This window comes from Mastigoproctus giganteus, chromosome 3 (genome assembly GCF_048544385.1).
Source record: "Mastigoproctus giganteus isolate SK-2022 chromosome 3, ASM4854438v1, whole genome shotgun sequence".
NCBI classification, from domain to species: domain Eukaryota; kingdom Metazoa; phylum Arthropoda; class Arachnida; order Uropygi; family Thelyphonidae; genus Mastigoproctus; species Mastigoproctus giganteus.
The window spans coordinates 104,916,592-104,931,917 of NC_143577.1; the positions used below are offsets into that span (position 1 = coordinate 104,916,592).

At 35.4% G+C, this 15,326-nt stretch overlaps 1 protein-coding gene across 2 annotated transcripts in view; it reads right to left on the minus strand.

Annotated features, from left to right (window-relative positions):
• The window catches only part of LOC150088199 (2-oxoglutarate dehydrogenase complex component E1-like), a 497,346-nt gene that overhangs the window by 444,041 nt on the left and 37,979 nt on the right, over window positions 1–15,326 (minus strand). For both annotated transcript variants that reach the window (XM_090370615.1, XM_090370616.1), the window contains exon 3: window positions 6,552–6,672. In XM_090370615.1, coding sequence (XP_090226741.1) covers window positions 6,552–6,672 — 121 coding nt within the window. The remainder of the gene's footprint in view (window positions 1–6,551; window positions 6,673–15,326) is intronic.

Below are 15,326 nucleotides of genomic sequence, written 5' to 3' on the forward strand. Positions count from 1 at the left end.
GGGTTATGCTATTAGTTAAGAAATACATAAAATCCAAGGAAGTGAAGCCAGTGGACATCGCTGGACAGTGCAGTGTCGAGTCAGTTTGGTGTGACATAAGCATTGGAAGATCAAAATTGAGAGTAGGAGTGTGCTATAGGCCTAATGACTCTGATGAATATAATAAGAAGCTGTACAGGGAAATAGAGTGGGCCAGTAAATCAGAGAGTCTTATAATGGGAGATTTTCATTTCCCAGATATTGACTGGAATTTGGGGGCTGGTCACTCACACACTAGCAAGGCTTTTGTGGATTTATTGGATGATTGTTTTCTACATCAGCATGTTCGGGAGGCAACTAGAGGGAGGAATACTCTTGATTTGATTATCAGCAGTGATTCTTCATGCATTAAGAATCTGCAGATAAATGAACCACTAGGTGGCAGTGATCACAGTGTGCTGAAGTGGGATTTACTCAAAGAGGTAACTACCATTAGGGGTAAAGGGAAGAGTTATTGCTTTCGTAAAGGCGACTACGATGGACTGAGACAGTATTTAAATTCTATACAGTGGAACCAACTGATGATGTTACCAACAGCAAATGCAAAATGGGAAGCATTCAAAGAACTTATCTTGGAAGCTACTAGGCTTTACATACCAACCAAGAAATATTGTTCACGGTTTAGGCCTAAATGGATGTCAGATGAACTGATGAGGCATATGGCAGAGAAGAAACATGCATGGGAATACATACAAATTAACACATGACACAGAAGCCTATGATGGATACAAGTTGATTTGTAACCAAGTTACAAAGGAGGTTAGGCAGGCGAAGGCAGATTACGAGAAATCTTTGGCAAGGGATGCAAAGAAAAACAGCAAAGAGTTCTTTACTTATGTAAACTCTAGAAGGAAGGGGATGAATCAGATTGGACCTCTTAATATCGATGGGTCAACTGTTGATGATCCTGCTCAGGTAGCTAACAAACTAAATGAATATTTTGCATCGACATTCACACATGAGGAGTTATTTAGCAAGGTGAAAGCCAGAGGTGTATTCAACTCTAGCAGTAAGCTAGAGAATCTTGTAATAACTGAGAGTAAAGTGGAGGAGAAATTGTTGAAGATAAACACAAGAAAGGCACCCGGTGGAAGGGATCTATCCAGTTATATTAAAGGAGGCAGCGGAGGAAGTAAGCAAACCCTTAGCCATAATTATGAGAGCTTCCTTGGACTCAGGGGATGTACCCACAGACTGGAGATGTGCAAATGTGACCCCAATTCACAAAGGAGGATCAAAGGCTGACACAAGTAATTATAGACCTGTGAGTTTAACTTCTGTTCCAGGAAAATTAATGGAGGCACTAGTTAAAGAAGCACTGCAGGATCATTTAGACAAGACTTCAGTTATAGCTCGGACACAGCATGGTTTTGTTAAGGGGAAGTCTTGCCTGACCAATTTGATTGGATACTATGATGCAGTCACAAAGGAACTGGATGCAGGGAATAACTTTGATATTATATACTTGGATCTTAGAAAGGCTTTTGATACTGTTGCACATGGAAGAGTGCTGCACAAATTGGAGCAGTGTGACATTGGAGGCAAATTGCTGCTGTGGATAAAGGGGTGGCTGAGGGGGAGAAGACAGAGGGTGGTAATCGATGGGCACTGCTCGTCGTGGACTAATGTTATTAGTGGAGTCCCTCAGGGCTCAGTGTTGTTGCCATTATTGTTTTCTGTATTCATAAATGATATTGATGATGGTATATCAAGCTTAATGTCGAAGTTTGCAGACGATACAATGGTAGGCAGGGTTGTCAAGGACACTACTGACACTATGCTGCTGCAACAGGATCTGGAAAGGTTGAGCAGATAGGCTGAGAGGTGGCAAATGAAGTTTAACATTGACAAATGTAAAGTACTACACATGGGAAACAGCAACCCCAGAGCAACGTATCAACTCTGTGGCACTGCACTGACAGTGGTAGAGAATGAAAGGGACTTGGGGGTGGTTGTGCAGGCAGATATGAAGTTCTCTGAGCAGTGCAGACGGGCTGCAAGAGTAGCTCATGGTGTATTGTCAATGATATATAGGAATTTTTCTAGCAGGGATAAGGAGGTGATTATTCCCTTGTATAAGGCAATGGTCAGGCCACACCTAGAGTACTGTATACAGGTTTGGAGGCCTCATTTCAAGAAGTAGAGGATGTAGAGCTGCTGGAACGAGTACAGAGAAGGGCAACAAGATTAGTGAATGGAACAAAGGGGTGCTCTTACGAAGAAAGGCTTAAGTTTTGCAAATTACAGTGTCTGGAGACCAGGCACCAGCGAGGTGATCTGATTGAGGTGTATTAAGCCTTGAATGGTTTGAGCATGCTTAATGCTGATAGGATTCTTCCTCTCGCTCAGAATAATCACCTGAGAGGGCATAAATTCAAATTGAGGAAAGACAGATGTAGGATAGACGTGAGGAAATTTGCCTTTAGCCAGCGGGTGGTTGGTTGGTGGAACAGACTTCCATCCCTTGTCGTGGAAGTTGATAGCCTAAATAAGTTTAGGGCTCAGCTGGACAGGTATTTTGAACGAACAGAGGGGTGAAGTGGAAGTGGTTTTTTTTTTTTTTGGCTGATGCTGCATAAGCTTGCTTTCTTGCATCAAATGCCTCTACTAATGCTAATGCTTATATTATTTTCATCAAGAGTGAGAAACAGGTGCTTTTTTTGTAATGATAAAAGAAAAATGTTGCTTGAATTGCAATGCTTCCGTGGCAATAACTAAAAAAAAAAGGAAATTTAGAATGGCACTTCATTCAATGCACACCACGGCAAATACCAATCGGATTTTCTGCCTAATAGTGACCTTAGAAACAATAAATTAAAAGAACTTAAATCCAGATTATTCGCACAACAAAATTTCTTCGTGACACTTAATTTAAAATCTAAAGCAATAACTGTATCATCATTATTTGAAATCAGTCGTCTTGCAAAAAAATGCAAACTATTTTCTAATGGTCAATTCATCAAAGAAAAGTTTTTAGAAATAACAGATTCTCTTTAAAAACTAAAAATTGCTATGGCTATACAAGCTCAACTGCTCGTATTTATTCATATGGTTTTCGATGATTCTGCCACTAGAGAAGAACTGCTAGGTATGGTGTTGTTAAAAGAATGGACTAGAGATCTTGATATACTTAACGTATTCAAAAATTTTATTGAAAAAATTAAATTACCACTATTTAAGCTTGTATCAATAAGATGGAGCTAAAGCAATTACGGGGCATCTTAATGGATTAATCGCATTGTGCCAAACGGATGATGAATTCCCAGATTTTTTTAGTTACCACTGTATCATCAACCAACATGTGTTAGCCAGCAAGAGGTTAAACACTAAAAGTGTTATGGACATAGCTTTCAAAATCATGAATTCCATCAGAGGACAATCTCTTCAAACGAGACTTTTCAAAATGCAACTCGATGAAAATGAACCAGATCTGATATTACACACAGATGTGAGGTGGCTGAGTCAGTTTCTACAGATATTTCGAAATTTGCTGAATGAAATAAAAAAATCTGTTGATCACAGGGGAGATGATTATCAGCATCTACAAGATATGGAGCGTTTGTGATCTGGCATTTTTAACAGATTTTTCCAGTAAATTAAGTGATCAGAATTTGGAATTACAAGGAAAAATTAAAAATGTGGGTGACATGATCAGTAGTGTTTCTGCATATAAATATCAATTTTTGGCATAGCTAAGGATCTCAAAGGAAAAAAAAATTGATCATTTTGCAAATATGCAAGATCAATTGCAAAAATATCCTGTTTTTGAATTTAATATTGAGAAATATGTTTCTGAAATTGAGAAAGTTGTGGATGACTGAAACCAGATTTATTGATTTTAAAATAATTGCAAACATTGGGCAATGTATTTCTCATCCATTTAATGTCGACTTAGATACAAAACAAACTGCAGAGAGAGAGAAAAAAAAAAAAAAAAAAAAAACGCTGAGATTTTTCATATGGAGAAAATATTACTTGAAAATAAAATTTTACATTCCGAAATGATATCTTCCTAAAAGCCAGATCATCAGAAAATGACTTTTGGAAATATGTTTGCTGAGAAAAATTTTCAAATGTTAAAAAAAAAAAAAAAATCTGCCACATATCTATGTGAACCGACCTTTTCGTATTTGAAACAAACAAAAAAAGATGAAGAATCGCTCTACTCTTATGGACTTGCATATAGATTTTTTATGATTGGCCTTATCACAGTATATCCCCAATTTCGAAAGCTTGACAGATGACATGAAGACACAAACTTCACATAAATTAAAAATTTAAATACGTATGAATTTAAAATAAGAATTCTGAATTGTATTTAATTTTAAAATTTATAAACAACATTTTTCAATATGTGTTGATTAACTTTTATAACCATGTGCAATGAAATTCTTGAGTGGTAGATCACATCACATTTTGAAGAAAAAAGTAGATCACATCACAAATTAAGTTGGCCACCCCTGACATACAGGAACTTTGCTAGTAGGTAAAAGGAGGTTATGATCCCCTTGTATAAGGCAATGGTCATGGCACACTTTTGAGTACTGCATACAGGTCTGGAGGTCTCATTTTAGGAAGGATGTACAGCTGGTGGAACACATATAGAGAAGAGCAACAAGATTGGTGAGGAGAACAAAGGGATGCTCTTACCAAGAAAGGTTTAAGTTCTGCAAATTGCAATGTCTGGAGACTAGGCACCTGATAGGTTGATCTAATTGAGGTGTATAAGGCTTTGAATGGTTTGAGTAAGCTCAATGACGATGGGGTTGTTTCTCTTGCTCAGATTATGAAGGGAGCCTAAATTCAAATTGAGGAAAAACAGCCAGTTGCAGAGTAAATGTGCAGAAATTTGCCTTTAGCCAGCAAGTGGTTGATTGCTGGAACAAACTTCCATCTGTTTTTTGTTGTGGAAGTTGATAGCTGAAATAAATTCAAGAACTAGATAAACTATTGGAAGGAATCAATAAGTGAAATGGATTTTTTTTTTTTTGGCTGATGCTGTAAAAGCTTACTTTCTTGCATCATTTGCCACTATTAATACTATCTTCTGAAGGTCATGGAATTCATAGGAAACATGAAATAATGCATATGATCGATGCCTTGTATTCATCTTTCTGACTAGCATGCGCACTCTAACTCCATCACTGATGCCAAACTATTATGTGGATAAAGCTGTGTAATGAAAACCTCAGCTTTCCCAGGAACAAATTTTAAAGCAAATTCCAAAGTAAATTTCATAGCAGTTCCATGTATGAACTATTCTTTGCAGTATCTCTGTGCTAGATATCTTCTATTACTTCTGTCTACATAATTATCCTGAATATTGGGTTGAATGTTTTTGTACCATTTTTGTCTAATCACCCCTACATATACATACCTTTAATTTGAGCTATTTCAGACATGTTATCTACACCCTTTGTGTTCTTTATTCTCATGGTATGCACAATTACCCTGGGTCAGTCAGTGAAACCTGTTGCAAAAGACTGGATGACCTGATTGTTCCAGTCCTGCTTGCCACTTTGACATAATGTTAGCACTGCAATTAATTACCATATTTCCATTAATTTCTGGGTGGTTAGAAGTAGCAGAGGCATTAGTGGAGGAAGGCATCTGAATGTACCCAATTGTTGGCAGCTGCAATTATCATTCATAACTGTGAGGTACGGTGGAAAGATCATTATGACACTGTAGCAGATGGTCATCTTCCATATCACTCTGATACAGGAGGTCAACAGTCTCAGAGTCTGGAAAGTATTTATTCAAAAACAAGTTTACAACACACAGTGATTAAACAAAGGATTGGGGGCTAATGGCACAGGTCACTAACCCAGGTGGTATTAGCGTGATGTAATAGTTTATTTCTTGATGGATAACACCCACAAAGAAAATTCCTTTATTTATTCTAAATAATGCCTTATACAGATTGTTTTTAACTCATATAGGACCTAACTTTCAAGTGCACAAGGAGAACTTTATGGACACCCTCTACATATAGCAGCAACTGCAACCATGGCTTTAAAAGCAAGCATCTATATTACAAACTGACCATAATGCATTATTTCGGTAAGTTTTAAATATTAGTTAACTCCAAATAGTATATTCTACTAGTCCTAATTGTCTATTATACAATAAGTAACTAAGTAAAAGTTCAACCGCTCTAATTTATTAGTGAACGACATAGAGCTTTTAGTTGGCTTCCTTCAAGCAGATTTTAACTGGCAATTTGATGGTTTTTTTTTTTTTTTTTTTTGCAATTAACCATATCAAGTTATTGCATTAAAAAAAAATAATAAATAAATAAATTATGTGGTATCGCATAAGCTAGATACTAGACCTCTATACATTTATTCCAAACTCAAAATTGAAGTTTAAGGCAATAGTGTCCCTTTCTAATTCAGATTAAAACATGTGGTAATCATTATGCTATTTAACAATCATATCAGATAAGAGGATTATTAATTTTTATTATTTACATAACTACATGCCACTAGGCAATTTTTTTTCTCTCTTACCTAATTTGTAACTACGAAGTACAACCTCTGGAGAGCTAGGATGCCCTTCTGAAAATGGTGAATATATGTTTGCAGCTGTAATACCCAGAGGATCAAGCCTAGAAATCAAGTGTCCTCGTACCTGCTCACAAAAATTTAATTAATATATCAAAATAAATTGTATTTATGAATTAAAAATAAAAATTTCAATTGCTTATAATTAACAAACCTGTTTATATAGATAAAGATTGGCCATTTTCAATTACTACTTTAGTTATAGTGTACACCAGTTCATGTGTTTTATTAAGCATTATGCATATTAACATGCCTATGGAACATACATTTATTATGTATATTCAAAGGCTGATTTCTATGTTGTATAGGGCAAAAAACCTGGAATAGGTAATGAATAACATTACTCCACACCTAAGAGTGGCTAAATATAACACTGACTTTTGAGGTCACTAAGAATTCTTCCAATCTCCAAAGGATCTCAAACCCAGACTCCTTAAAAGGGGTAACAATTAATGAATCCACTATACAGTCACAAAAGAGTTATCCAGGAAAATATTACATATAGCCTTCAATTATGCTTCAAAGTTCCCAGAAAGTTTCTAATTATTATGTGGTATCCTATAAGCTAGATACTAGCCTTCTATACAGCAGCATAAAAAATACGGACTAGGAAACTTTTGATATTAAAGAAGGTAAAGCTATGGGCTTCACCTTATGTAAAACCCCCTTGGCCTTTTAGCCCTAAGGCCACGGCACCACAGGGAACTCACAGGGGTGCTGCAGGAGATTTTAAATTTGAGGGAAAATAAGTTAGTAAGTGATTGTGGTTATTTAAGAATAAAATAAAAATATTATTTTTCTTTCAATTTATGTGTATTATTTTTTTTGAACGGCTACTAAGTTGTTAGGACCTAACTACTTAATAAACAGAACTGTTAGGTATTTCTTTTGGGCTTGGGGTGCAGTGAAAAAATTACTGAGACACTAAGCACTGTGAACCTAAAAAGTTTGGTAACCTCTGCCCTAAAGGTAAATTGCAGAACATACGTACATATGAATAATAAGAAATACAGCTTGCTCGCTCTCTCTCTCTCTCTCTCTCTCTCTCTCTCTCTCTCTCTCTCTCTCTCTCTCTCACACGCACACACACACACTACAAGAAATTATTCTTGTAGGATGATATCCTAGAAGAATAATTTCTGATAAACTGGAGCAAACATTGACACCAAAATATTTATAACAGTAATCCAACCAAGGGCAAGAAGAACAGAAATCTTATAGACCATACCATTTCGCATTCTTTTAATGTCAAACATTAGGCTGAGAATAACCAAGAGAGAGAAAGGTTCCATTGAAGAAGAGGCCATCACCAAGTAGTGATCTGAAATGAACAGAGCAGCGGTTCTCAAACTTTCTGAGCCTATGCCTACGGTTCCCTCTAAGCTGCGCACACTGATTTCTATGAAGTTGCACAGGTTCTTTTACTTCCTATGCACACAGCCGACATACTAGATAGCGACATGAGTATTAGTGGAAGAATGGGTATAGGAAGGGGGGATAGCTCATGTCATAAGATTCGATATTGCATGACATGTTCCCACATCTTTTATTACAAAAACATAGTGCATAGTGAAAAGTTGTGTTGATTTTTATTTATATGAAAAAAATTATTACATTACGAATATATAAAGGACTGTAGCGGTTGTAGTTTATATTGTATGTTTGTAAAGTGCGTTTATTGTTATAAAAATAATATAAATACCATATAATAGGGAAGGTCAGCATTCTTACTTTCCATCCACTCAACCACACATATACACAGTATGTGCATGTGTGTGGGGGTAGGTGGATAAGGAATGCATTGTGATCGTGAAAATTTTCGAAGTCGAGTTTTTATGTATTAATTTTTACTAATTAATATGTAAAATTATGTAGGCAAATTTTGGCGGATTTACTGATGCGGATTTTTTTTTTTTTTTTTTTTATGTATAACCAAAAACGTTTAGCATTACTTAATATTTTATTACAGAAGGTAAAATATGAAAAATTAAACTTTTTTTAAATTTTTATAAACTATTTTAATAATGCATTAAAAATTTGTGAGATTTCTTAACATTTTATAATAACTTCATTTACAAAATACAGAGAATTAATAAAATTCTTTAAATTTTAAAATTTTTCATATAAAAAATGTCCAAAAGAAAAATTGAAGACAAATACAGTCAGTCTTCGTATAATACGTGTTTACACTGCACAAATTCAATCATACACTACTTATAAATAGGGGAACAATACCGTATATAACATGAACTGAATTCGCTTATGCACGATTCACCTTTGTGTTTAAAGAAATGGCAGTCCAATGCGGAATCAACCCAACTGAATGCAAAAAAATAGGAATGAAGAGAAAATTCGGAAAATGTATTTTTGTTTTTTTATATCAGTGAAGCAAAAACACATTTCACCATAATAACGTAAAAACTGACACAATTCCAGCTATTGGCATTGTCGCAAATGCAATTAGATCGAGTTTAATACCAGTTTATAACAGATTCCATTAGCAGAAACGCAACTGGAAATTGTTTTTATTGTTTTATGGTAGTGACCTCCAGAAACGTGCTTTAGTAAAATGTGAGCTAGTGAGGTGTTAAGTGTGTCTCTGCCTTTACAGTGTTGTTTATTCAGTTGCTACACATGCCAGCTTTGTTTATGTGTATCAAGCGTGCCTCCTCATTTTGTAATTGTGCTTTATTCCCTAAAAATGAGTAAAATACTTAAAAGGTGTGAAAAGAAAACGTCCTGATGAAGACATTATAGATTCAGAAAGAAAAAGAAAAGCAATATGGATAGACAGAGGTGGACTGGGTCAAAAATTCTTATCGGGGAAAATTTGTAGCGGCCTCATACTAGCATTTATGGCCAAAATCACACCGGCCTCCAGTCCAACGGGGAAACCCCGGTGGACTGGAGGCCAGAAGACTGCCCATAAGGCTTATAGGCAGTCCTCCTCTGTCCATAGAGAAAAAAATATGAAATTCTGAAACACTTTGAGCAAAATGAAAGAACATGGGATATTGCACATGCTACAGGCCTAAATGAGGCAATGCCGAGAATTAGAAAGAATGCAGAGAAAATAAAAACAACTTTCATAGCAGGAACAACTCAAAGTGTAATAAAATCCATTATACCCAGAACAAGTTTACTTACGATAGAAGCAAAAGAATTAGCAATATTTTTATCACAATAAATAATCATAATAAAATACTAACGTATTTTATTATGATTATTTATTGTGTTTGGTAATGTTTTGGTTACAACTGTGTGTTCAATCTTGGGTGGTCGGCACCTAACCCTATTTTTCCCATGGGGCCTGTTATTTATATTGCACGATTTTGCATTGCACAAGGGTTTATAGGAACACAACTGTCGTGCTATACAAGGACTGACTGTACTGTAAATAAAAAACAGTTGCAAAACATTTAAAAAGGATTGGCTTTTAAAACAAACTGATGCTGAAATTCCATAATCAAACAAAAAGCAAAATTAAAACTAGGACATATTTTTCAATACAATCAAGAAAATGGTGTAGTCTTGTGTACTTTTTTGTGCAGAAGCAAAAGTTGCAGGGGAATTTAGTACAGGAAGAAAATTGGAAGAATGGAAACTAGATTATTTAAAACGACATACTGTCACAATAAAGATTAATATCAAGATTTCTAAGAGGTACAAGCTAAAGATTATAATGATTTATGCACCAACATCGAGCCATGATGATGAAGAGGTTGAAGAAATGTACACCGAAATTGAGAATCTTCTAGATGAGCAGAAAACCCACTACACTATTATTATGGGGGACTTCAATGCTAAGGTTGGAAAAAGGCAAAACAGCGCAGAAAGAGGAACTATAGGAAATTTTGGAATTGGTGAAAGAAATAAAAGAGGTGAAAGACTTGTGGAATTTGCAGAATCTCAAGGACTGTCAGTAATGAACACTTTTTTCAAGAAAAGGGTGAACAGAAAGTGGACATGGAAGAGTCCAAATGGATTAACAAATAATGAAATCGACTTCATCCTCACTAACAGAAGATATACTGTGAATGATGTTACCGTCCTGAATAAGGTAAATGTTGGAAGTGATCACAGAATGGTAAGATGTACACTTGATATAGATGTAGGAAAGGAAAGGAAAAAACTGACTCGAGTAAATAATACAAAGATCTTTGAGATAACAGAAGAGGAGAAAAAGCAGTATGTACTGGAACTTAAGAACAAGTTTGAGCTTCTGCAGACTGCACAGGACCAAAATATAGACGAAGAATATTACAACTTTCTGAAAGTGATAAAGCCCAAGAAACCTATAGGAAAAAAGAAATCCAAAGAAGAAAAAATTAGTCAAGAAACACTTGTCATGATGAACAGAAGACAACAAATGAAGAGCAAGAAAAACACTGACAGGGAGAAAATTGAGTATACTGAGTTATGTAAAGCCATTAGAAAGAGACTCAGAGAGGACATAAGAAGATTTAACAACCCCGGGGGCTCACATCTGGTGAGTATGGGCTTGGCACACCCAGGATCCTGAGCTGCATATATCATCATTCTTCTCTTTCTTGGTGATTCCTTTCTACTTTTGACTCTCTCTCTCTCTCTCTCTCTCTCTCTCTCTCTCTCTCTCTCTCTCTCTCTCTCTCTCTCTCTCTCAGGGTTACTTGGGAACTTTTTTTTTTCCTGGTGCAGCATCAGCCTCAGGCTTCCTTGCATCATATGGATATTAATAATAATAATAACACAAGAAAAGTAGAACAAGCATTAAGGGAAAACAAAGGATTTAAATCAGCAGCCACGAGCAGTAATACAGAAAGACAAATGATACTGAAACTGAATAGCGATGGTGTACTTATAAACAGCAGAGAAGGCATCATTCAAATAGCAGAAGACTACTATAGAGAATTATACAAGGAGCGAGGGAATGATGCCAGCAGTGGGGAAGGTGGATTGCAAAGTAGCAACACATACGGCATACCCAATATTCTTCCTGATGATGTAGAACATGCATTGAAGAAAATGAAGAATCAGAAAGCACTAGGGGAAGATGAAGTTACTGTAGAGTTGTTAAAATTGGGAGGAAGAGACACGACACAAAAACTGGCAAGGCTCTTCACGAAGTGCATAAGAAAAGGTGTGATGCCTAAGCAGTGGAATAATGCAATCATAGTTTTGCTGCTTAAGGAAGAAGATAAATCAGAAATTGGAAATTATAAGACCAATTAGCTTGTTATCCCACATCTACAAGTTGTTCACAAGGGTCATTACTAACAGATTAGAAAGAATACTTGATGAGAATCAACCGAAAGGGCAAGCTGGCTTTAGGACAGGATTCTCAACTATGGATCACCTTCACGTAAAATCTCAGCTAATGGAGCAAGCAAATTAATATAAAACACCATTATGCCTGGCATATGTGGATTATGAAAAGGCATTTGACTCCATACAGCATAAGGCAATGTTTTGGGCACTGGAAAGACAAGGCACAGATACCCCATATATCATGATTTTGAAGAAAATATATGAGAGTGCTACCTCCTTTATTAGACTAGACAAAGACAGTAGGAAATTTAAAATCGAGAAAGGAGTTCAACAAGGAGACACAATATCTCCAAAGCTGTTTGCTGCTGCCCTTGAGGAAGCTTTCAGAAGATTAGACTGGTCACAGAAAGGAGTCAATGTGAATGGAGAGTACCTAAACCATTTACAATTTGCAGATGACACTGTGGTCATAAGCCACGATCCCAAAGAATTAGAGGAAAATCTTAATCAGTTATGCACAGTTAGTAAGGATTTTGGACTAAAGATGAATATGGCTAAAACAAAAGTAATGATAACAAGTATGCCATAGAAAGGGAAATAATGATTGAAGGAGCAGTAATTGAAAAGGTGGAGTCATATACTTATCTGGGACAAGTTATTAGCTGTAATAATGATAAATGGCTGGAAGTTGAGAGAAGAATAAATTTTGGATGGATAGCATTCAGGAAATATAGTCACATACTGAAGAGGAATATTCCAGTTTGTCTGAAATGTAAAATAATGAACCAATGTATACTCCCCACCATGACTTCTGGAAGTGAAACTTGGGCACTCACCAAAAGAATGGAAGAGAAGCTGAGAACTACACAGCGAAGAATGGAACAAATTATATTGGGAATCAGACTGTTAGATAAGAAGAGAAACACATGGATTAGGCAGCAAACTCAAGTAAAGGACATTCTTATCAAAACTAAAGAACTAAAATGGTCTTGGGCAGGACACATAGCTTGAAGACATGATGACAGATGGACTAAGAAAATAACAGAATGGTACCCAAGAGGAGCTAGAAGAAAACCTGGAAGACGCGGAGATGAATAGATGAAATTCATGAGTTTGTGGGTAGTAAATGGATGGCCAGTGCTCAAAACAGAAGGAACTGGAAAGTTGATGGAGAGGCCTTCATCCTGCAGTGGATTGAAAATGGCTGAGGACGATGATGATGACTGTCACAAATGGAAGCTTACAAACTGTGACAGTATGTCCATTTGAGAAAAAATAATTTTTTTACGACAAATATAATCTTGATATTCAAGAAGGCAATGTTCACGTTAGATGGAGCAAGTGTTATGCTTGGAAGGTAAAATGAAATAGCAGCAATTCTCAAAAAGGAAATATTACATCTATATGAACAACATTGTGTTGCACACGGAGAAGATTTAGGATTGGACGACACATGGAAATGTATCTATTATGCAAGATATAGAGGCGTTGCTTAGAACTGTATACACAATGTTTAGCAGGTCTAGCATAAAAAAAGGAAAATTAGAAGAACTAGCCCAGGTTACAGAACACGATGTTGTATCTTTTAGACCATTAAATGAAGTCCGATGGTTATCCAGACATTTTGCAATTGATGCTTTAGTAAAAAATTATGAAATATTAATTGAATATTGCAATGAGCATGTTAACAAATGTAATGATCCTATTAGTAAATACTGTTTACAAATTTTGACCAATTCACAATATCATGTGGCATTAATTGCGCTCGATGTATTAGGAGAGCTTACATCACTTTGCAAATATCTACAAAAAAGTTGTTTAAACATTATTGATGCACATCAATATGTTAAAGCTAAAATAAACAAATTAAGAAGCCAATATCTTGGAAAAAATATTTTCTGGAGTGAAAATGTGAAAGAAGTATTATCAAAAATTCAAAGTGATGTTGACACTGCAGCTATAATTTGCTTTATCAAACGTGTATGTGATCACTTAGATAACAGATTTCCTGACAATGAATTAAACGATTGGAAAGTATTTGATATTAATGCTCTATCACAAATGAAAGCAATAATTTTGATGTTGGGAAACAATGTGATACGCCTTGCAAAAAAATATTCACGATTTATTACAAATAACTAAAGTGATGTTATTTCTAAAATATCAGAAGAATATTCAGAATTAAAATTTATAATTGCAGAAAAAACTAAAACTGGAACATTTAAAACTTTCAGTGACACTTTAAATTTCGTACTTACAAATTTAGTTTTGTAACAGATCCATTCTCTATGATATTATGGGAACATTTCAAGCATCAAGTGCAGACTGCGAGTGAGGATTTAGCACTATGAATTCAATTAAAACAAAAAATCTAAATAGAATACATGAAGATCATTTAAATGACCTTATGAGAATCAAATTGCATTTAGCTAATGGTGCAACAATAAATGTAGATGATGTCTACAAAGTATGGACTTCTACAAAAAACAGAAGAGAAAAATTCCAAGAAAAATAAATAACTACTATGAAGTGTAAATTTATTGTTAAAATTTTTTTTTATTATTATGTATATCCCTACTAATAATTAAAACAATTTGTAAAAATATTGTACATATTTAATCTTGTCTGAAAATTTTTACTGAGGTGCATTTCTGCACCGTGCAGCTATAAGAAATATTAGCAGGAACACCGACTATGCCTCCCTTGACCTGTAAAAGTTTCCCAATGCCTCCTTCAAATTAAAACCTCTATAACTGTGCAATTTCTTATTTTTAATATGTTAATACAATAATTCAGACTCATGCAAGGTCAAATCATTCTTAATACATTTTTAATATTTGCCACCGTGGAAATCTTACATAAACTATTACATCATCCACAACGCCCCTGGTAAATTATGGTACCTCCCCAGGGCGTCACAATGTATAGTTTGAGAACTGCTGGTATAAAGGACCACTCATTCTAACCATGTATAGTCAGCTCTTGTATAACACGTGTTTACACCACATGAATTCGATCATACACGATTTATAAATAGGGGAACGATGTCGCATATAACACGAACGTAATTCGCTTATGCACGATTCGCCTTTGTATTTACAAGAAATGGTAGTTGAACACGGCGTAATCACCCCAACTGAACACAACACAGTAGAATGAAGAGAAGATTCTCAAAATTTATTTGTTTTTATGAGTTTGTGGAAGGAGAAACACATTTCACATAATAACGTAAAACCCACAGAAACTCCACTAGTAGGAACCCCCAATAAATCGGAAACTGCAAATTGTTTTCTGGTAGTGACCTCCAGAAATGTGCTGTAGTAAAACATAAGCATGTAATATGTGAGAATTGTGTGTTTCCACCTTTACTGCATTGTTTATTCAGTTGCTACTTGTTCACTGTGCATTTATGTATATCAAGCTTGCCTCCTCATTTTTGTTCTTTTTATACTTGTGCTCTATTCTCAAAAAAAT